We start from the raw sequence: 24,290 nt of genomic DNA, 5'->3' as shown, positions 1-24,290 counted from the left end.
TTCCAGTCTTTCATTTCAATATCTAGTGCGATTTGATATACACTCTGCCTGGGATGGAAGGAGGAGGCAGTTAGTGGTGTGAAAAGAAGGAACCGTTAACAGCAAGAAAACATGGAAGAAAAAAAAAATACAGGGGGAGAGACGAATACAAAGAAAACAAGGCTGATAGGAAATGTGGTGAGAAAAGGCACAAGCGGAGAAAGAGATTTCGAGAGAGGTAGGAAAAGATGAAAGGGGCGCGCTCGAAAATGAGAAAGAAAAGGAACGAACGTGAAAACAGAGCGAGTGAGTCAGACAGACACAGGACAGGAGTGAGAGAGGAGATAGCTGTGGCGTCTCCCGCTGGCTTAGCAGTGGGTCACAGAGACAGACTCCGTTTTCCAATCCCATCGTCTCTGCAGGCCGCCACCCAGCCCCGCTCTGCAACCCTGTAAACATGCATCCCATTCCATCTCGCAAACACACACACACACACGTGCTCTCACAGCTTCCTGGCCACATACAGGCTGAGTTCATGCCAAACAAGCACTGGAGTTGCAGCCACACACAGAGCTGTTGCCACACATAAACACAACAGGCAAGAAGCATCATGCAGGGACACGCTCTCAAAAATCACACAAGCACACACATCGAAGCACTCACCAAGACCAGATGAATGTTTATTTTTTTATTTCTCTTTCTCCTCCTTATTCTTTCTCTCTCCGTCTCACTAACATTACCTCAGTAAAAACACACCCGACACTACAGATGAGAAATTAATTGCGTGACAGGCGCAGTGCACGCATCTGAGGAACGCTACCCCCACATCCCATCTCGCCAAATTGCATTTTTGTCCATCTCATCAGTGCTTCCAGTGGGTAGGCAGTTTCACCAACAAGCCAAGCAGGAGATTTGGCAATTACTGAGAGGCTCACTGATAATAAATTATCATTTAAGAAATAAATTACGGCGGGTACGCCGCTTTCAATCTCTTTATGGAAATAAACAGCGTAGCGCACTCTCTGTGATAACATAAGAGATAGTCAAGGCACATTCGAGCCAAAGCTACAGCACATCGGCGTGACACTGATCTTTAAAGAAATGTATTCTGCTTTGTGTCTTTACAGTATGTGCGCTCTCCATAGAGCTTACTTACACTTTAAAGCCCATATTTAAAAGGACGGAGTGCACCTTTTGTCTCAACCTGGCTCAGTTTTTTCTCCACCGATTATTTTAATATAATAAATATATTCTCTCCGAAACAGCCGCGTTAATTCCTTTTCAGCTACTCTCGGGCTAAACATTTCAGGTGAGCTGGGTGAGATAATGCAGTGAGGCATACGCACAACTCAGAAAGTCCCAATTAATTTCCCATACTTATATCCAATCACAGTTAATGAAAAAAAATAAATAAATAACTGAAAACCAATGTAATCCAAACCTCTAGGCCTGTGCATTTCCATACTGGCCTTTCAGCTCCAAAGAATTAATTACACAAATTGAAAGAACTGCTATTTAACAGACCTCGAGGCTGTGGGCGAGGACGGTAGTCAGTGAAGCTGCTCTTACTTACTGAAGGACGGTTTCTGGCCTTGGTGTGTGTGGACATTTGCTTTCACCTGTCAATTATGAATTTGTGAAGGGTTTTTTTTAATTATTTTTACACACTTGAAAGTTTTTTCTTTTTTCTGTAAGAAGAAAAACAGCTTGTGAGAGTGTGTTTATGTGTGTCCCTCAAAGCTGGTTTAGCCATTATAAACAGAAGAGTTCAGTATGTTTGAAACTTTTGTGGTTAATATGAAAGTAAAAAACCTTGGTAAAAAATGAAATGAATGGTTTAAATTAAAAAACAAAAATATAGTTCTTTGGTTTATTTTTGTGTTCTACAGAGTTCTTCCTTTACAGAAAGTAACTGTCACTCATAACACCCTCCGTCAACGCCAGTTGTCAAATCAGAGCAAAGCAATTGAGCTAGCCATGGCAGGCCTGTCAAGCTTTGAAATTCCTGCACACAAGCCTCTGGGAGATATGCTGACCTTTAACAAGCCTAGAGAGTGCCGTCCTTTGTTGACTTTCATAAACCAAAAGTATAAACACAGAAGTGTAAGATATGGGTAAAGCAAAGGCCCTTTTTAATCTGGTCTAATGTAAAGCACAACCTTTAGCATACACAACCTAGTTAGCTATTTAGCTTTAGCTCGTTAGCTTACTACTTACAAAGATACCTAAAAGTTTCTGTCAGGGTTTAGTACAAATTTTAGTTTTTCTCCTTGGCTCAGAGTGATTGTTGACATGAACTTGGCTAAACACATGGATTAATCATTGCTCTAAAAGCCTGTTCTCTTAACATGCTAACATGCGATAACGTGCCAATTGAAATGCTGTCATTTTAATGAAGTTAATTATTTTGAGGCTCTTGCACTCTGTCACCTTGTAAGGAGATTTGCATGGATTTAGATCTAAATGGTGATATTTATCAAAGCTAATCAATTATCATATTTAAGTAAGTTGTGTGATAGCTTAGAACAGTGACGCCCAAAGTGTGGTGGGCCACAAAGGTACATAAGGTGGACAGAAATAACAGGATTTGAGTTTGAAATTTCTGTTATACAGAAATAAGTAGGCCTATGTATAGTTACATAGTGATATAAATGTATCTATTTATATAAAAAAAAAAAACCTAAAAGTGGTAACAGGAAGTAGCTGGTTTATGATATTACTATTTTTAAATGTATTGTTCTTGCACTGAAGTTTGTTTCCCAGTGGCAGGTCCCATATGGAAAAGAAATAGTAAAAACTTACATGATTTACTCATGAAAGTGGCCACTTTCATTTATATATAAATCATATAAGGCTTACATGATTTACTCATGAAAGTGGCCACTTTCTCATTACTTTCATTTTTTTTTTTTAGTAAGTTATCCAAAACATACAAGTTTCATTATATAATTTTTCAAGGGATCTTATATGTGTTTCCACTCTTGTATGCTTTTCATACAAGTTTCATACAAGACAGATAAAAACTTTATACGATTTATATATATCTTTTCCATATGGGGTGGGTCACACATTGGCCTTAACACTTTGTATATGACTGGGTAGCTTTAGCAATTTATAACTGACAGCCCGTGTTGTTTATGATTTTTTAATACAAATTTCAAGGAAGCATATCACTTTGTCTTTTATTTTGATTGGAGTAAATATTTAAGATTGGCTGGGATTTCATGATTTTTAAGTGGGCCGCTTGACCTCGGGAATGGCTGGTTTAGAACAACAACCATCTAACAATTTTCAGTATCTTACTTACAAACCAGAGTAACATACAAAGTAACGTACAGTAACATGTCATATAAGGCAACACTGTTTCTTTCATCAGATTCTACATGGAACAACAAATACTATCTTTGCAATGTAGCTTTTCCTTTCATCTTTTAGTACAATATATATGACTCCATAATCAACTGAAAAATGAAAACTGATTTTAAAAAAAGCCTAATAACCATGGGTTCGTGTTTATTTAATCAGTAGTCATTACTTAGAAATGAGAAGGAATATTGTCTATGAAGGTGTGAAAGAAAAATAAAAGCTAATAATGACTGATCTCTGATATCTGAGTGGTAAATTAAGAATGTCTTACAAGTGTAGGAGCAGTTATAAAAAAGGCATGGCCTAACAAAAATGTAATTAAATTCTTTTTTTAATCAGACATGACCTGACCGATCGATACAAGCTCGGGGAAACCTTTTAGTCCCTATCAGCCAATACTAGATAAAAACTGTTGATTCCACAATGGGGGTGGGGGGGGGGGGGAACTAAATAAATGTTCTCTTTCTACTTCCCACTGCACTGCATGAAAGTCTTTCATATAAAGAGTCAAGTGAAAGAAAAACACCTCTTTATACACCTCCAACCAAAGAAAGTAGTAAATGCGGCAACTTTTAATTCTGTGTAGGTGTCAAAAGCCTTATTCCCATTCTACTTAAAGGTAAGTAAAAGGTGTCCAAAGGTAACATTAATGTGTACTTGAATCTCTTTTATCTTCACAGCTGCATTATGTGTATGTGTATGTGTCCCTGACAAGTTAAAAAGTATATACGAAGCCTGCTAGTACTGTGCCAATGCTAGACAGTGTTAGACAAAAACCTCAGATCAAGCAGACCGAGGAAATAAGCTGAATGGTACAGCCAGCTGGAGAAGTGTTCCTTTCTGACCTTGAGAATAAGTGGCGATGTGGGTTTGAGCTCCAGTATCCCAGAGGGACTCAACGGTTCAAACACCGGGTCGGGGTAGTAGCTGAATGTCTCGTTGACCACCACCAGAGCGTTCACGTTGTCCATGTAGAACCCAATCTCATCGGGACCGGTGCCAGTCTCGGAAAAACCAAGCTCCGAGTCCGCCACTGACGGAGCGAGGCACACCATGACTGAATTGTTATACACTGTGCAGTTCTGAAAGTGAGACATGAAAGAGAAATGTTTTTAGTCCTGCTGTGCAGCTACCATACACAGTCGAATCTAGATTGGGACAAATCCCAAACACTTAAATTGCTAAACACTTAAACACTAATGTTGTTCTAGTTTTATTTACAAGGTGGTTACATGCTGAGTAAAAAAAGGCAGAATTGCCTCTTTTAGAAATAACCCGCAGGCTATAATTTTCTTTTTAAATGGATCTGTTGGGCATAATAACCCATCCTTTTTAAAGTCAATGCCCTGTGAAACTACAATGCTGTTAGGCCTATTGGAAATGTAAATTGGTTGCAAATTTATGATCAACTGTTAATAACGGGCAATGTGCTCCGTGCCTTTGCTTGTACCTGAGAGTGTATTTACACCATTGCTTTGGAGAATACATGAATACATGATGTCATGGCCGTGTTTGCATTAATTTATAAGACTGCTTGGCTACTACGGTCTTAGATGCAACACATTTTATTATTAAATGTAACAGCAAAGTTTAAATGATGCCTTTTTTCCTTGTAATGGATTGCCTATCATACGTATGTCTGCAGTCTTGCAAATAGCAACCCAATCCTGGACTGGAAGTAAGAAAAATGTAACTGTGATTTGTTGTTCAAAAGTCCTTTAAGTGCAAAGTAGCGCTTCGATAAAGAGCTGTTTGAGATGCATCCTGTAGGCTGTTTCTCCTCCATAAATGGCAGCTTTATCCGCAGATTGAAGTGCATTAGTGTTGTTTGTGGTTTAGTCCTTAACCCTGACAACTACAAAGACTCAGCTCACATTGACAATCACCAAAGTCCTTTGCCAACATTGTTAATAGAAGGGACAAAATTCCTCAGCTCTTCAAATAAAGCATGCGTAGCCTCTGATGCTGTCTCTTTTTTTTCTGTAAAACTCTGAACAGTGAGGTGACATTTGAAAAGCGTTATGGCCCGGGGTAGCGTTAGATGTCTGAAGCTGGAGTTGCTGAACGAGGAGTCGTGAGCAACACTCAGAGACAAACTGTCTGCCACCTTCAGCGGCACATAGAAGAAGCTTTTTGGAAATGTGCTGTTGTACACAGAGAGGTCTGTTTCAGAGTATTTGTCAGTTAATGTATGTATCTAGGTGTATATCTGAATAATGTATACTGTAAACACTCTGCAGCTGCTGTGTCAGTCACATCAGTACTCACATGAAAGGACTCTGCCTGTCCATACTTGGCCCTGATCTTTGGCTCTCGGATGGTTGCGAGGTTGGTCCCGCTCACTGTCAGCAGAGTTCCACCACTGTAAAAAAGAAGCGAGCAGATATATATTATCTGCCTCAATCACATGAAGATTACTGCAGTGAGCAGTCATGTTCATATGATTCATTGAAATGAAGTGATATATGCTGGATAGATGGATGATAGTCACCCAGAGGTTTAGACAACAGATAGAATGCTAAATGGACAGGTTCTTACATGCCGTTTTTCTATTCTATCCGAGCACTCAAAGCACTTTATACAACTTGCCTCATTCAAAAACGCACTTTTTTTTAAATGCAAGTGCTTACTATCACATTCACAGAGCAACCAGGGTTAGTATCTTGCCTAAGGATATTTGGCATGTAGACTGGAGCAGCTAGAAATCAAACCGCCAACCTTCTTCTCAGCAGATGACCTGCTCTACCTCTTGAGCTACAGACTCTCCTGGTTGAATAGTGAGAAACTTAAAGTGACTTCTGCTCTCTTAAAGCACAACCACAATCCATAACCTTAACTGTTTTCTACTACAAATATGTTGTTTTGAATAGCTGCTCATTTGTTTATATTTTGCTATATAAAGAAAAATCTTGTCATTTTTTAAAGTGGTCTTGATAGTATACCTGATCAGTAGGGATGGGTACCGGTGTCCGGTTCTGACATAAACGGTAGTAACCAGACCGAAAAGCAGCGCACATTTCGGTGCTTTATTTCGGTGCTTTTTTTTCCTGAGCTGTGATACACTTCTAGCCAATCATTTTACGTTTCCCAGGATAGTAGGCGGGGCCAGGTACGTACGTTCTGTTAGAGCAGAGCTACAGATTAAAAATGTCCAAGGCGAAGCGGTCAAAAGTCTGGCTGTACTTCACAGCAAAATATGCAAACTCAGCAGCCTGCAACAAGTGCTTTAAGCTGATACTGTGATACTGTCAAAGGAGGTAACACCTCGAATCCGATGAAACACCTGGCGACGCATAGCGTTTTTTTTAAAAGCCGAGAAATGCGCTGTATTTGATAGCTTGCTGCGAGACCTCACACTGTGCACGTTGGGTGGGTTGCCAGTTATCGGACCCGGAGCAACATCCCCCAAAAACCCGAAGAATAGAGTCCTGGCCCCTAGCCCTGCCAGTGTAGCAGAAATGATGACGGATGATGATGGCAGCAGCAGCCGTTCTTCTCTGCGTGAGTCGCTTAATGTTGTTCGAGTATAATTTACGTTGAGTAGGCTAACCATGTTATTACATTAATGCATGTAAGGTGAACTAGCAAACATCATCATAGCTACATGCGGCTGTCTTCTTGTTTGATGGCAGATACTCCCTTCACCCTGGACAAAAAGGCTAAAATGACCAAAGAAAAAGAGGGAAACAGTTAAACATGAGAGGTTTTTGGACAAAGTTTGTGTTTTTTTTCCATTGTTTAAGCACTGCTTCCAGCCAAGAGTGATACCATATATGCCCCATAGCTGCAGAAAAGGCTAACATTGTTATCTTTTTACAAAAAAACAGCTGAACATGAGAGGTTTTTGGACAAAGTTTGTGTTCTCCATGCTTTAAGCACCGGTTCGAGCACCGTTTAAGCACCGGCACCGTTTCAAAAGTACCGATTTGGCACCGGTATTGGATAAAACCTAAACGATACCCATCCCTACTGATCAGTTTACCCATTTAACTCTGTTGTATGAATAATTCAAGAATAAAAAAGGCACCTAACTCAAGGGATTAACTAACTTTGTGTCTAAACATAAAAATGAGCAATTTAATTTTTAAATTATATCTTTAGCTGATGCTCTATCTACTGTTTGCTGTTGTAGCTCAGGAACAACAGCAAGGGTCCACAGCTGTGTTTAAAACACAGTGGATGCTCTGTCAGGTTTGGGGCTGCCTTTCAGCCAATGGTGTTGGACATCTTGTCAAAATTAATTAAGTTATAAAAGCAGAAAACATCAGATTTTGATCCACCAAACAATAAAATTGGAAAAGTGTCTGACTGGCAACAGCTTTGGTTTCAGCACCACAATGATCCCAAACATATGCACCTAAACAGAAAAACACTATCACTCATGAATTGACCTCCACCTAATGTTGAACCCTGGACTTTATTTTTATTAAAGAAGTGTAGGATCATCTTTACAGAAGATGGAACAAAAGGCAGCTGACATCCAAAGAAATGTCCTTTGAGAAGCGTGACGAACCACTTAAAGAAAAGATAAGGAAGCTTGCCTAAGAGAGTTCACACTGTGTTGAAGAATTGGGCCCAAACCATTACTTGGTCAATGTTTGTGACTTTACTAGTTTAATGACGGTACACATTACAGTGAACACTTTACAGAGACACGGTGCAGCAAGACTGTATTTTGCTAATTGGAAGTTTAAATTATTCAACAAATGTTTTTCATGATGTTCAAAGAAAGTGTAACCCAGGCAACACACTGCTTAATCCAAAAATATATTTATTTTCGCTTATTACTATGATGTTAGTCTAATTCCTTCAAGGCAGATTTGATTAACATGAAAAAATTTTTAAAGAGCAGAATTAATACCGACATTTGCAGGAACATTTTTTTCCTCCCTTCTTAAAACGGTGCAGTTCGGCACCACTTTCCAGCTTTTTTGTTAAACACTTCGAAAGCTTTCATGAAATGTTGGAACAGTTTGACTACTTTCTATTAATTAAAGGAAGTTTGCTCCAAGCTTAGGGTAGAGTACCATGGGCACCAGGGAGGATTTTAAAAATCATCTTTATAGGGGAATTTACAACACAAAATTAAAAAAGGAGAAACAGAATGTAAGATCCACTATAGCAGGGGTGGGGAACTAAAGGCCTCGAGGGCCGGTGTCCTGCAGGTTTTAGATGTGTCCTTGATCCAACACAGCTCATTTAAATGGCTAAATGACCTCCTCAACATGTCTTGAGGTTCTCCAGAGGCCTGGCAATGCCAAAACTAATCATTTGATTCAGGTGTGTTGACCCAGGGTGATATCTAAATCCTGCAGGACACCGGCCCTTGAGGCCTGGAGTTCCCCACCCCTGTACTATAAATACAAATCTATCTACAGTCACGGTGTTTGCCTTGAGCAGGTGTACTGGACCGAATACAGTAAATCGCCATGGCAGAATTTAGCTGAACTGCCAGGCGTAATTTTTGATACTGTCGGTGCAGGTCAGACCATCTTTGTTTGTTTATTTAAGTTATTTTAAAAATTCTTTATTTTTCGCCATGTCTGACGATGCTTGTCTATCTGGTGGCCAATATTCAACTGCATCTCTTTTTGCTGTTATCCAAAGTGATTGGTGGTCTTCTCGTGATGACCCTCAATGCGAGAGAGTCATGAAGTTCATGGAAAATATAAAACCTTTATCACAGAGGGCTCTTGCCACCTGTAAAGGGAATGGAGTTAGCCTTACATTTTCACAGCTACGCTTAAATTGGATTTAGAAGGTTTTTTCAAACCTTTCTTACCTTCTCAACGCTCACCTTGTTTTGCAGTTGCAGTTTGTGCACCTGTGTGCTGTCTTCCTCTAGAAGATCAGCGCTTTCACCGCTGCTGGGCTATCTGTGCCACTGAGAGATATTGTTTCTAAGACCCACTATCATGTGTCTTTCTACAAGATTCTCACAGTCTAGAGGGGTTTGTATTGTAGTTCCTATCACTGCTGTCTGAAATAAAAGGCTGGAATAAAACCACGTATTTTGAAGAAATCACAAACATCGTATACCTCCCTAACCACACTTGGATGCTAAGGTATTTTTGCAAACCCAAAAACACAGATATCCACAGGATATTTCTATACCATGGTGAATTCTCTAGTTCAACTAGCCAGTGATAAAAGTAAAAACTTCTCAGGGTCTTTTTGTGTGGCTGGCTTGATGCAGAATCTAATACACCTAATTCTCTCACTCAGAGATTCCCAAGCCTGACTGCTGCCTCTGCTATCTACACCTAAAAGACAAGTGTTTTTCAGATTTACTCTCTGTTGCTTGGGAATATTTGGTGGTATCAACTCTGTCGGGGGAAACTGCTGAGGAAGGGATTTGCTTCATTGCCCCTACACTCTTTTCCCCCTGTTCTTCGATCTTGGAAAGATTTAACCCAAAGAACAACTTGAAACAAAGATATTTTGGTGTGTCTTGATCAGTCACCTTTGCAGACTTATAAGCCCTGGGGTTTTAACAGCAGATGGCCAATAAAACTGTAAGGCTTTCCCTGTTCCTTCTCCCGTTACCCTTGCTATCTTACTGCAAATCTTCCATGATCCAAGGTAACGGTTGGTTTTCACAAATCCAAAGATTTTGTGAGTACTCAAGCTGATGAATTTCTCACAATAAATATCCTTTTGACTTTTTATTATTTGTCAAGAAGAGAAGGAATATATTCACTAATTTTAGCTTTTGACGGCAACTTTAAACTCTATGTGCATGCTAAGCTGACAATCTTTCCCGTCTCTGAACCAGACAACATGCAACATGTGCCATGTCCTGTGTACCCATTAAGGCAGGATCTTGTCTATCTAGATTCTTAGCCATCTAAATCATGGTAGTTTTGAGAGCCTGAAGAGAATGTAACAGGACTTCTTTAGTTTTTTGTTTGCTTTAAGACATTTCCCACTAGATGGAACGTGACTCCTAGAACTTTCTTCTATGCCTACTACAAGGTAATAGGTTTTTATTACCCTGAAGTCTCCACCAGTTGTTTTAGAACTGAAGAAGTCTCTTGAATGAGAGGTGAAGCTCTGAAGGCAGGCTCTTCCTATGTTAGTATGAACAGCAGTTCAGTGAGGGGAAGTTAAGGGCTTCCTGCAGGATTAGACAATTGGTCATGGCAGCACATCCACAGGATATAATAAATACCATATAGGCAGACACAAATTCTGTCATAGTATTACAGAATTCACTGAGGCATTGGACAAACCTTAGTCCCTCGCCTCAAGTACTCCTTTGTGACGCTCCACCGTGCGCCAGAGCACATTTCATCTGGTGGGTTACCACATATTAACATTGATTTCTGCAATACCAAGGTGTCTTTTTCATAGTCAGCATTAATCTGACACTTATCCAGAATGACTTGGCGTACAAGCACCAACAGCAGAATGAACAACACGGTGAAAAGAAGCAGAGACAGAACCTGTTAATATCTTAGGAAGAGAGTCTGGCTGGCTAACAAGAGACATTCATCTCTCACTCTAATCCAGCGAGACTTACAATAGCGGCAAACGCTAATGATAGGGTGAGACAGGGAGTAAATGATAAAGGTAGACGTACCATCTCTTGCATTGTAGGTATATAAAAGGCTTCGAGCCTGGCTATTCTTCTCAGCTTCTCAGAGTCTTTTTTTCTTTTTTGGCAGGTTGCCCATTACTCGCTTAGGATACCTGATCTCATCCATTCTTTGGATAACACTGTCATGTTTAATACGCGATTATAGGTGTTATAGGAAGCATAAAGCCTCTGACTTGTATTTTGACAGCTGACAAAGGTACCAATATTTTTCTGATTGCTCACACTTTTACAAAGTATACACATTAACTCTTTTTTTTGTAATACAGTATTCGTGTCATTTCTTCTACAGCGCTGTACTCTTCAAGAGCCAAATTCGGTTTAAGTAACTGGAAGCGAGACACTTCAATTCACTATGGATGGGTGCCATGAAACTCTGAAACTCTGCCAGTGTAGTAAAAATTAATTTTGTACAAATCAAGTTTGTTCTGTTGAGCAGAAGAAATTTAAGTAGGAAACTTCCATCTAACCTATTTTAATGATTTTTTTAATCTCCTTCATTCCACTTTGAATAGAAATTAGTTTCTGTGTCACGGCCACGGACTGATCTCTCAGCATATTGGTTTGGACAACTGCTTTACATTTAAATGATTAATGTTGTTGTGTCATATATTAATATATTTTCTATATTATATATTTATTTATGTTTAGCTTAAGACCTCATGAATGCAAGATAGTCCAAAGCATCATAATAATCTGAGGCTCTGAAACACTGTTGCATAAGCAGTGCCCCAGTACCTTCAGTATACATTATATATAACATGGACCACGCTTAGCTAACAGAAGGAACAAGTGACCTGGCATATTATTACTGTGGTATTTACAAGGCAGATGAAGACACCTAAGAAAGGAGCCCAGAGGATATTCAAAGAAGCAGATTTTTTTAATTAGCTGTTAAAGTTTGTGCTACAAATGCAGCACAGGAGCAGACAGACTGCACTTCTTATAACACCGGCTGTCCTCCCCTCTCCTCTGCTGCCGTCCTCTTCAGCTTGATGTGTATTTGCTCTGAATCCTTCTGTCCCTGTTGCTCCTATCTTTGTCTAAGTGAGTCTCTTTAGCTCAGGTACATGCTTCAGGGAACAGACAACAAGACAATCAGAATAAACTCCCACAGGTAGCTTGGGAAATCCAGCTACTGCGGTTAGTCTTTCTCTCTCTTTCTTCATCCTTCTCTTGTTTTCTCTGGACTCCTTTCCTTTTTGACTACTTCTCATTTTCTCTAGCATTTTCTGTCACTGTCGGGCAGTAAGAGGAGGATCGGAACAGTTTTTCAAGATTTTGTTTGTGGAGCAGTAAATGATTAAAAACTTGTTTGCAAGTTGAAACTGAACACTGAAGCACACGTGTAAGGCTCAGTCAAGCTACTCTGTAACGGTAAGTTAACAGAGAGTCAAATAGAGAAATCTGCTGAATTTTATTGTGTTGAACAATCCATTTTTGCTAACCCTCGTATGTTGGGTAAATGTACCTGGAAAAAGTTGCGTTCGTTTACAGCAGACTGCAGTCGATGGTATACATACGCCTCTGTGCACCGTGCATGCACCTCTCAGTAAACTACAGCTTAGTGGTAATTTAGATTCACTAAATCAACCTGCTTCTTCCCTGAAAACTGTGGAAATCTGTTAGTTACCAGACTAATCACAAGATTTTCAGTGCAGCACTGTATACCTCTTTGCTGCTCTTTGCCAGTTTCTCCTAGTGATTGCTAGCAACCTGCAGCAAACACTGGCCAACCAGCTAAGAAATACACATTTCTCTAGCAACCAGTCGTTTGCAGGAAGTCGCCCAACAGTCTCTGTGTGGCTGGAAAAAACTGCAACTGGTAGCAAATGTTACTGACCGATTAAAACACCATACAAACCCAAGAAGAAAAAGTAAAAGCAATTAAAGATCTACTGCTCCTAACTAGTATGTTAGTGTGCACAATCAGTCCTACAAGAGTTTGTAGAAAATAGCAAAATAGCCTCAGGTAGCTTTCAGGATTCTGATTTTTGAGTCCTTCCAACAAGACAGTTGAGCGCTTGCACTTTTGAGAATTCCCAACAAGTGCTCTTCTTGACTTTATACACACAAGTGACATTTAACAAATGCTCACCTCGCAGCCCGGCTGCTGTGCTGGTGGCTTGGCATGGACAAACTTTGCCGTGCTACTTCCTGGTCTGACCTTTTTGCTCGTAATTAAGTTGTTGACTAAGCACACACACGTTTAGCCTTGGCAGCTACCACTTTTCACAGTTACCATGAAGCAGCTATATTGGAGTAGAAGTACTAATCAGTTTTGCTCAAAGGCACACTGGCAGTACTCAATGAAGGAGTGGCAAGCCTCCGAGCCATCTGCTGTATTTACTCTCTGTTTGAGAAAGAAATCTGAATATTTTGTTCCAAAATTGCTTCTCTAACCTCTACCACTACCCAAATAAATCTCCCCCAGTATCCCAGATGAGTACTCCTCATTGATTTATTTTTGAAGTGCTCTGTCTTTGTCCTAAATGGAATATCATCAGCCAAGCACAATGGTAATGCACTCTCTCTCTCTGCACCCCTGCTCTCTTTCTCTTTTCACTCTCTTTTATCCACTCTCGCTATCATCTTCCAAGCACAATGATAATGCTCCCCAGGCATGCATGTAGCCGCACAAAGGCAGACAATAAGGCAGATACGAACGGATATACTATCACATCTTACTGGTTCTTTTTACTTTCTACCTAAAGCGACACGTGATGCCGATCGCTGGCTGAAATTCATCATTCAAATTAAAGCTCCTACTGGTTGGAAGCGCCACACGCACTTTTGTCTATCGCAGTTTGCTTGCTGTTTCCGAGGAGCATGAGTTGTTTTCTGGTTTTCTGAACCAGATGGAGGAGGGATCTGGGGCCAAACATCAGGGACTCTGGGAATCAGCGGGGCGTCTGTGTGTATGTGTGCGCGCACGCCTCTTGTTTGCGTGGGATCATCACTCCTGAGTGAGCTTGCTGAAGTAGAACCCCCGTTTTGAGCTTTTACACACACATTCACAGAGGCACCCTCGCAGTGGGTGGGAAGGGCAGTGATTGGGCCTCAGCTGCTTCCTTGGCTGGCCCTACTGGGCAAAAGGGAACTGGGCAGGATTCATCAACACTTTTCTCTAACAAGCTCTGCATCTATCTCCTACAATCTGCTGATGAGTAACAACAGGGAAGGGAGGAGCACAGAAGGAGCAAGAGGCAAGAACAGGTAAAAAAAAACAAGGGGTAAAAAAAGAAAAAAGGCATCACTGCTGCCTATTTAAATATCGAAATGAATTTCAATCAAAGAGAATGAGAAAATGTTGCTCTGGACATAAAGGAACAGGGCTTTGACAGGATATGTGAAAGGAAATAAAGTACTACCTTATAAAGTTTAACCACAGCCAAACAACAGGTTATTTTTAACTGACTGGTTTTAACCACACAGCTCTCAGAGTTAAACCGCACAAAAACCCAGTAGGAGCCATTCATCAGTGTGTATTTCGGCTGGCGATAAAAATCGGCACAATATGCTTCCCACATAGGATTAAAAACCTGCGATTAGTCCAAGTAACACCAAACTCAAACAACCTCCCACAGAGGAATAAATCTTAGCTGTAGGGCTGCCACGATTAGTCGACTAGTCACGATTACGTCGACTATCAAAATCGTCGACGACCGATTTAATAGTCGACGCGTCGTTTGAAGCTTTGTAAGATCCAAACAAAAGACACTATCAGAAGTGTGAGATGCTCGAGAATATACTCCGGTGTCCTGTTATATTTTAGATAGCAAGGAGTTTATTAAACTTCACCGAAACAATCTACAAATTTCATTAAAATTTAATAAACTATCATCTTGTCTTTATTTTTAGTTAGCACATACCTTAAAATCTTAAAGCTGTAAGCTAATGATAGTTATATAAGAGCAGATGCCTGCTGGTGCAATAAGCTGTACGCTGTACGTCCAATGGATGCATGATCTGATTAGTCGACTAATCGCAAAAATAATCGGTGACTAGTCGACTATCAAAATAATCATTTGTGGCAGCCCTACTTAGCTGTAATGGAGCTCCAGAAAAACCACAAGGGTGAGAGTGAGTTGTTTCTAGTAGCCTAAGTATCCATCATAAAGCCCAATAAGTGCATGTGTCTGCCCCGTTTGACAGTAAATCTACTTTAATGTGAAATGGTTTGCTTGTGTGCGTCTTCCCCAGTGATGCTGCTGTCATGTTCAGTGCCGAGTAGTGGAGCAGAGTGTTTATTTATTTAGCCGCTGTGTGAAAGGCTGTGGAAATCTGCGCATTGTTTGCATTACTTCTCACTCATCGTTAGCAGATCAGTATTAGATGCCACTTCAATCAACCAATCAAAATCAAGCCATTAATGACCCGCTTTACACGATGAGCTTAAACTCTTCTGTTTTTAGATAAACCGTGCTGCCGCCGCCTCTGCTGCTGCTCATTTCCTCTGCTGAAAACGCCTCACTCGAGCCAGATGAAAAACCTCCGGAGGCACTGTCAATTTACCTCCATCTAAACTAGCTGTCAGAGCTCTCATCCTGCATTTAACTCTGCTCCGACTGCTTCGAGAACACTTCCTCGAATTTGCCAGCGCGATGCTTCTGGAGCACAGGAGTAGTGCAAAAAGCTAGACTGTAATTTCTCTCAGCTGCTAGCTGCTGAGATTATCCAGCCAACATTTATTCGGGATCTGAACTAGACAAAATTCCAGCATGAAAAAATATTTAGGTTCAGTTTTGTGAGCTGTGACCGGCTCCCGGTGCAGACGGCTCCCTGTTATAGTGTTTCATCACTTGGCTCATGCGAGCCCAGCCCAATTTTTACTCTTTAAGTGTACGCGTGTGTGTATGTGTGTGTGTGTGTGTGTGTGTGGGGGGGGGGGGGGGGGGGGATATGTGTGTATTCACATCATTTATGTTAATGAGAGTGTGGGGAGTGAGTTGGAGGGTGGGGTGGGCTGCTTTTAACTATGTAAAGCACTTTGTGCTACTTTTTTTTTTTGTATGAAAAGTGCTTTATAAATAAAGATTGATTGATTGATTGATTGATTGATTGATTGATTGATTGATTATTATTAATGTCCCCACAGGACCTCTTCAGAACCACTTGGATATATTCTAGGAGCAACATCTTTGTTTCTATCCCTTGAAAAAAAAAATGCTGCTTACTCAAATTGTAAACTTACAAACACAACACATTAGCTTACCTGGCAATGCTCCAGTCAGGTTCAATCTTCAGAACAGTGGGGTCTTCTGTGTAGTTAAACTTGACTTCTGGGTTTCTGAGCTCTGCGTCATCGATGTCCACCAAGACTGGGGCACTGCCCGAGGCCAGTCCAGCTGGTGTAACGCATACTATCTCACGGGCATTCCTCCTGGACAGACAGAAGGAGGAAAAGCTGACGGAAATCGATTCCAGCCCAAGGACAAGTCTCAGCAAAGTAGAGAGCAAATTATATAACTAATGTTAACATGCTCAAATCAAGGGCTGTATTTTCACATTTCCATTTGCCAGGCTCTGAAAAGATAAAACCTATTTCACCAGAAAAGGTAGCAACCCTTCTTCTGACAGAATAAAGTTTCCGATTGCAGGAATTTTCTAATTAATAAAGAATTATTGGACAAGAACACATATAGAGGGAATAAAAGAGAAGTAAAATTAGGTTTGAGAAGGAAAGTATTCACATCTAACAGAGGAAAAATCTTAGCAGCACCCTAGCAAGCAGCTAGGGGAGCCTAATCACTCAGAATTATAGAATAAAGAATTGTAATAATGAAGAGGCAATGATTTCTTTCTTGTGCCAGGACATTTATTTCATACCGAGGTTCGAGCAGAAGAGATGACATATTAAATGACTTTTTCTTGTAATTACCAATGTCTGTCCTGTGAAGCCAATTAATCTCATGCTCTTTAACTCATCTTGTAAACTGCCTGATTAGATCATTCTGCTTATAACTAGAGCACTTCAGCTCACAAAATAAGCCAAGTCCTGCTGTTTGATCAGCTTGAGGGCCTCCTGGAACATACGAATCAGAGTTCACAACTTGAGCTTGTATGTGTGAGGCCAAGACAGAGCAAATGTATAGTTGGAACTATCTGTCGCCACTTACACAACTGGGATTAAAGACCGTTATGTCAGTCTATCAAGTGGCAACCTACAGGGCTAAAAAAAAAAGCTAACACTTAAGTGTCAAAAACGACAGCTCCTTTGAGAATGGCCACTTGAGAAAAGCTCAAAAAGCAGGTCAATCCACATAGAGTCACATTACAAAAATGCCTAACTTAACAGCAGAAATTAAATAACTACAGTCTGGATAGAATAAAAATCTTTGTCTCTTTAGCTGATTTGCTAAAGACTGCATGGTTGGTGGGGGTGGTATTAAAGTTATACTTTAATACAAATAACAGACTGAGTGGGCAGGCTGAGTTATAAGTGGTTGCTGAAAGAGTCAGGCTATAGCTGCTAACTGTCTGCTAGGCCTCACCTCACTTAATCTGAGGTGTTTGTATTGTTGGAGCAGTTATTTAACTAATAACATGGCATAGGATGTGGTCTATTATTTTAACAGCCCAGTCGAAAACTTTGTAGTGTGTCTAATTGTAGTGTTTTATTCATATGTTCTGTATGTAGCTTGCTAACATTAGCTAACTTAGCACTCCACCCTCTTATTTATGATACATTTACACTAAAGGATAAACAGTGGCTGTAAACAAAATTATTCCAAACTTGTGCAATGAACTTGTGGTCTTGTTAACTTAGAACAGCTGCTCCAAAGACTGGGACCAGATCTATGAGCACTCGCAGTCAGGTGCTGTTAAAGGTGTTGCACACTCAGCTGATCAGCTGGTTGCCGCAGCTACTTGCAGTCAATCGCCAAATGAAAAAAAAATCAGAATAAAAAAAAGAAATCAATGCAATTACCAGGCAACAAAGGATTTTTCTTAGTCCAGTGTCTTAAAAGGACCTGCCTTCCCGGTACATTTATCGGTAGTGCCACACCAAAACTCCAGGGTCAATTATCCAAGTCAATAAGCAGCAGTAGCACAAAACTTCTTAGTTTCCCCAATTTACTTTGTCATGCCAGCAAACATGTACCTTCATGAAAGCATAACAAGAAGGCCAAAATGTTGGTATGGTTGTTGGCATGACAAAATAAATAGCTGAAAGTGAGATTTGATATTCATAGTCAGAAGAAGGATGCTGTCCTATTTTTACTTTAATATGACCGAGCCGTTAAATATTCTCATTTGTCATTTAAACCCCCCCAAAAAACTACAACTGACGTTTCAAACTGTCTACATGACTACAAAATTCGGTGATGTTATGTATGTCCATCTTTTATATACAGACTGTCTGAAGACAGCATTTAGGTAACTGCAACAACTCTGAGTCCTTACCCTTGGTATTTACACTGCTTTATTTTAGTCCTGTTGGAAATACGATCAGATCTTGTGGCTCGCGGAAGTGCAGTTGACTTCAAGCGACAAGGGAAACGATAGCACAGATAATGCCTCCATTCGGGGGGGGATTTTTTCCTTCCTTCTGTGTGGACTGCACTTGTACTTGGGTGCAATCTGATCAACCACCTCCCTCATCCAGATGATACACCCAGATTTAGATTATTATTACTAGATTATTAGTAGATTATGATTATTATTATGTTTAAGACTAACTAAAGCACCTACTTTTTTTACATTTAAAAAATTATCTCAACAATCAATAGTACCAATGACAAACACTACAATCCAAAATATTATTTTAAAGCCAAAATAACATTTTGGATTGCAGCCTCGTGCAGTCCTCAGTAGATACATTATCTAATATGTATTTAGCACAGTTAAGCGGTGGCTGCTTTTGTACAGTACAGTACATGTGTATAAGAAAGTATGTGAGCGCACTTCAGTTTGGTGTTGCAGAATCTATTGTGCCTCTTTATATCTCAGCAGCCACACAGGGAGAGAGAGTATGAGGAAAGAAAAAAAAAGGATAGAGAATCTACGATATCCAGTCTCCTGAGTCCCCCAGCCTGTAACCATAGCAACCCCATTCAGAAAGAACCCATGCCCCAGCAATCTTCACAAGATGCCACAAACACGGTCCCACAGTTAGGGTGTGACAGATAAAGACAGAGTTGAGGTGAGCAAACAGTCGCGGTGAAGTGGAGTCTGCGGGATTACCGTGAGGACGGAAACGACTGGTGTGACATCAAAGCTAGCGTACGCTCGCTTCAATAGAGATTAGCTATTTGAGGCTAATCCATACATTTGACATGCAAGCAACTGTGGTGATAGTTTGGATGTTTTTTTTTTTCTCTCCATGCAGTAGATTAAGGAAAGCCTGCGTGAGAGCAGACAAAGAGGTGCTGAGTGTCTGCGAGCAACAAGCATGCACACACGCTTAATACAACAGACACACACACACACAGAAATAAACCCAGTCTGACATACTGGTTACATGTTTGCACGTGCATGTAATATCTTTATGATAATGCTATTTTTTTCTTTTGCAATACACCACAAAACCAATCTTCAGACAGAGAATCCTTATTTATGCACATATTTCCTTTAAGCTTGATCTGTTTGTTTTTCCCATCATCCTCAGCATTTTCAGCTCTGAGTGTAAATTTATTTTTACCACGTTAAGCATCACTCAGTTTTCCTTAGGGGGTTAGTTTAATACATTTTAAATTTATAGCAACAATAAAAAAAGGAGTCTTACTTTTTGAACTGGCATGGCAGCGGTCCTATGCTGACAGACACGTAGCTGCCCGCATTGAGGTAGCTCCCCTCGATGGTGACACGAGTTCCCCCTGAAATGGGCCCCTGGGACGGCTGGATACGTGTGAAAAAGGGAGTCTGCAAAGAAGAGAGGGAAAAAAATCTATATAAATATTCTAGTTTTTATCAACTTAGTTATGATTTAGTCCACTATGTAATTGTGTTTCAGCAGTGGGAGCGTCTCTTAACTTGTCACGGCCCTCGTGGAGCGGCTAAGATAACACAAGAGTTATTGAAGTCTCCTCGCCGGGATCCTTACCACAAAGGTGAACGGCCGCGGCGACAGGGCTCTGTAGTCGTTGACGCAGTCTCTCACACACACCTCCACCTGAGCCTCTTGGACCCTGTAGCCGGTTGCGTCGTTCAGCAGACACACTATTCTGTTCACAGAGAGAGAAGTTGAAGCAGATGCTTCTTTATTCCTCATTTTGTCACATATTTACAGTATGTAGTGCAGTGCAGTGCAAAAACAAGTGAATGGTCAGTCACGTGGTCACAGTAGGCTTTATGCAGACACCAAAATGCTTCAGACAATAGATCTCAATCTACAGTTCAGGAGTGGTGAAAGACAGTAAAAAAAAAAAAAAAAAAGGGAAAAATGTATCTGACTAGGGAGTGGTGCAGAGATGTCAGGAATAATATGTAGAATAACTGATGTGTGTGTAATATTTGAATAGAGATGCCCTCTATCTCAACATGCATCATTTCCCAACTAACTGCACTTCAGAGAGACTGTTTGATCTGCGTGAACTCAATTCCTCAGCCGTGTAGGACCCTGCAGAGGAGTAAATGTCAGTATAGAGGGATGAGAAAAATAAAGGAAAAAGCATATGTAGAGAGTAATGGAGAGGAACGACAGATGGAATTTACAAACGCACAAAAAAAGAAAGCCTGATGTCACTATCTTTTCAGCTGCTGAACGCGGATGCACCTATACACAAACGTGTTCTGGTTGACATTTTTTCCTGTCCTTTGATTGGGCAGGATCAGAGAGGCACAAGCTGCAGCTTCCTCTTTGTGCGTGTCCTTGGAATTATGTTTGATTCTGTGAGAGAGGCATTTAGGTCATCCGCATGCTGCAAATGTATTGATCTGTCTTTGTAGGCTTTGTGAGCTTAGATGCACTATATTGCCAAAAGTATTCACTGGTCTGCTTTCGCACACATATGAACTTGAGCTACATTCCATTCTTAATCCACAGGGTTTAATATGATGTTGTCCCACTATTTGCAGCTATAGCAGCTTTGTGTTGTCTGGGAAGGCTTGCAGTCTCCGCTCTAATTTATCCCAAAAATGTTACATTGAGTTGAGGTCAGGAGTCTGTGCAGGCCAGTCACGTTCTTCCACACTAAACTCGCTCATCCATGTTTTTATGGCCTTTGCTTTTTGCGCTGGCAGCAGTCACGTCGGAACAAGAAAGGGCCATCCCCAAACTGTTCTCACAAAGTTGGGAGCATCAAATTGTCCAAAATGTCTTGGTATGCTGAAGCATGAAGCGTTCCTTTCACTGGAACTAAGGAGAAGAGCCTAACTCCTGAAAAACAAACCCACATCATAATCTAACCCCCCTTCCATCAAACTCTACACTTGCTACAATGCAGTCAGACAAGTACTGTTCTCCTGGCATCCACCAAACCCAGAATCATCCATCAGATTGCCAGACAGAGAAGCGTGATTCATCATGTCGCCAGTGCTCTAGAGTTCAGTGGTGCCGTGCTTTACACCACTGCATCTGATGCTTTGCTTGCTGCACAGCCCCGGAAACCCACTCCATGAAGCTCTGTGTGCGCTGTTCCTGAGCTGATCTGAAGGCCACATGAAGTTTGGAGGTCTATAGTGATTGACTCTGCAGAAAGTTTGCGACTTCCATTCCTCAGCATCTGCTGCCTCTGTTCTGTGATTTTACCTGACCTAGCACGTGGCTAAGTTGCTGTCATTCTCAGTCACATCCACCACCACTAACAGCTGGAATATGTTAGTAATGAAGAAATTTGACGATTGGACTTGTTGCACAGGTGCCGTCCCCTCATGGTACTACGCTGGAGCTCACTGAGCTCCTGAGAGCGACCCATTCTTTCACACATGTTTGTAGAAGCAGTCTGCATGCCTGGTGCTTGATTTTACACTATGGTCATGAATACTTTTGGCAATATATTGTACATGTATGCCTTTTTACACCTATTTTTGTCTGATTGCGCATGCATGGTTACCGTGTGTGTGCATTCTGCCTCTCAACTTACCTTTCGGCACTCACGTACTCGTCTTCAACGGGAACACAGGGCACCTTCCCCAATTTGACGCCCGTCTGGATGTCTCTGAATTGCAGACCCAGGTTTTCCCCCCAGATGGTCACCCTGGTTCCGCCTTGTCGAGGCCCCGTCTCAGGGAATAACTGCACAGACAAGACCATGGGGGACAGATATCAGAAAGGATGAAGTGATTCTTTTTTTGTTTCTCTCTATTCTACATTTGTCCCTAAAATGGTCCTCTAAGACAACATCAGGGCATAAGTGGATATGAAAAACTCCCCCACAAATATGTGCACACTTTAAACTGAGTCATCCACATCTGTGGATTTAGTTTTGATGAAGAAGAATCACCCTTTTGACTTTGAAAAGCACAGAAAATTTGTTAAATAGAGGGCATAAAACCCATAAACACCGGTATACAGAAGCAAACCAGCATCATCTCTGCTTAATTGAAACTTATTATGGCTGCTTGGCTGCGTCCACGGGGCTGCGGCAGTGTAACGCTCAGTCGCATAGACGAACCGTAATGTGATTTATCTAGCCAGATTATGGCGCGTAACGGGGACAGGTGTGGTGTGACAAAACAAATATGGTGACTGATGGACGGCAGTTGTCACCGACACACACACTCACACACATCAGTAGCAGACACGCACACGCAAACCTAATCCCTAACAAGCATCACGAGGTAATTATGTGTAATCTGTCCATTGCCCGGTTCTCCTGCAGTGCTTGGCTGAGCACATAGCGCGGTGTGGAAAAGCAAACTCAGGGTACGTCATGGCTGCACGGCATTATTATACTACATACAGTAGCCGACAGCAGACCTTGACAAATGGAGATTTTAGCAGCGTGGGGGATGAACAATTTGTCTTCCCAGACATTTAAGATTTAATTCTAAATGTTTACATGGAGCAAATCAACTGAGATCTAAATCCTTTCTCGCACCGTTCTTCAGAAAGAAAGAAAAAAATCAGCAAATGAAAATCAAAGGCAGAACAGCTGGAGTTTAAATGCCTTGCTCAAAGGTAGCATTCTAATTATTGATGCAGGGAATTCTTTCACATTCTGTACAGTTAATGTTACTAAATTGTTCAGGGCTTGCATTAAACAACACCCAGAGAGTGAGTTGCCTTAGCAGTGGTCTGCAGTCCTGGAACGCTTCTTGTTTAATATGGACTGAGGTAATGTGGTCATCAAACTGGCCTGTGGTCATCTTCCACTCAAAAGTGAAATTTCTGTGGTATAGCAATGCATTAGTGTAAACATGAGGGCTCCACAACATTTACACGATTTGAAAAAATACATGTTGTCATCCAGACATCTCGTTCAGGAAACGCCTGGGTTATTTCATGAAGACGCTGCCAAACCTGTGTGCCTGTGACCTGTCACCGCATAAAATCCATTCCATATTATGAAATAAAAAAAATAAAACATGGGGCGCACTGAACTGTTGAGCAGCTGAGCTGATGTCCTACACAAAGAAAGAATATAAAAATACATTCCATGTCTAAAACTACCACGGTTGGTGTCCACAGTTCCCAAAAACGTACATATAGCTGTTAAATGAGATGATGCAGCTTTTTAAGGCAAGGCAAGGCAAGTTTATTTGTATAGCACAATTCAACAACAAGGTGATTCAAAGTGCTTTACAGAGACATTAGAAACAAGAACAAATAAAAAGCATGATAAACTAGCAAATAAACTAACTAACTAATTAACAAACAAACAAACAACAGTATATAAAATCAAAACAGATAAAATCAGAAATAGATAAAATCAGTAGTTAAATGTAAGTTTTGAAATTTAAGCTTAAAGTGTGGATTTGGTGCTTTATTCAAATGCAGCTGAGAACAGGTGAGTCTTCAACCTGGATTTAAATAAACTGAGTGTTTCAGCTGATCTGAGGCTTTCTGGGAGTTTGTTCCAGATATAAGGAGCATAAAAGCTGAATGCAGCTTCTCCGTGTCTGGTTCTGACTCTGGGAACTGATAAAAGACCGGATCCAGATGACCTGAGGGATCTGGATGGTTCATACTGGGTCAGGAGGTCATTGATGTATTTTGGTCCTAAACCATTCAGAGCTTTATAGGCCAGCATCAGAACTTTAAAGTCTATCCTCTGACGGACAGGCAGCCAGTGTAAAGACCTCAGAGCTGGACTGATGTGGTCCACTTTTTTGGTCTTAGTGAGGACTCGAGCAGCAGAGTTCTGAATGAGCTGTAGTTGTCTGACTGATTTTTTAGGTAGACCTGTAAAGATGCTGTTACAGTAATCAAGCCTACTAAAGATGAATGCATGGACTAGTTTTT

At 40.9% G+C, this 24,290-nt stretch overlaps 1 protein-coding gene across 1 annotated transcript in view; it reads right to left on the bottom strand.

Moving 5' to 3' along the window:
• LOC146684456 (plexin-A1-like) overlaps positions 1-24,290 on the bottom strand; it is a 314,632-nt gene that overhangs the window by 56,288 nt on the left and 234,054 nt on the right. The window contains exons 13-18 of the mRNA XM_085444381.1: positions 21,970-22,121; positions 19,989-20,109; positions 19,671-19,807; positions 16,158-16,325; positions 5,614-5,707; positions 4,191-4,427 (exon numbers count right to left, since the gene is read on the bottom strand). Coding sequence (XP_085300507.1) covers positions 4,191-4,427; positions 5,614-5,707; positions 16,158-16,325; positions 19,671-19,807; positions 19,989-20,109; positions 21,970-22,121 — 909 coding nt within the window. The remainder of the gene's footprint in view (positions 1-4,190; positions 4,428-5,613; positions 5,708-16,157; positions 16,326-19,670; positions 19,808-19,988; positions 20,110-21,969; positions 22,122-24,290) is intronic.

The sequence above is a fragment of the Copadichromis virginalis genome, linkage group LG20, assembly GCF_057382275.1.
Source record: "Copadichromis virginalis isolate Kocher_CV1m ecotype Utaka linkage group LG20, C_Virginalis_male_GT1.1, whole genome shotgun sequence".
Lineage (NCBI taxonomy): Eukaryota > Metazoa > Chordata > Actinopteri > Cichliformes > Cichlidae > Copadichromis > Copadichromis virginalis.
Note: the sequence above shows the minus strand (reverse complement) of the source record. Positions and strands in the feature narration are given on the sequence as shown.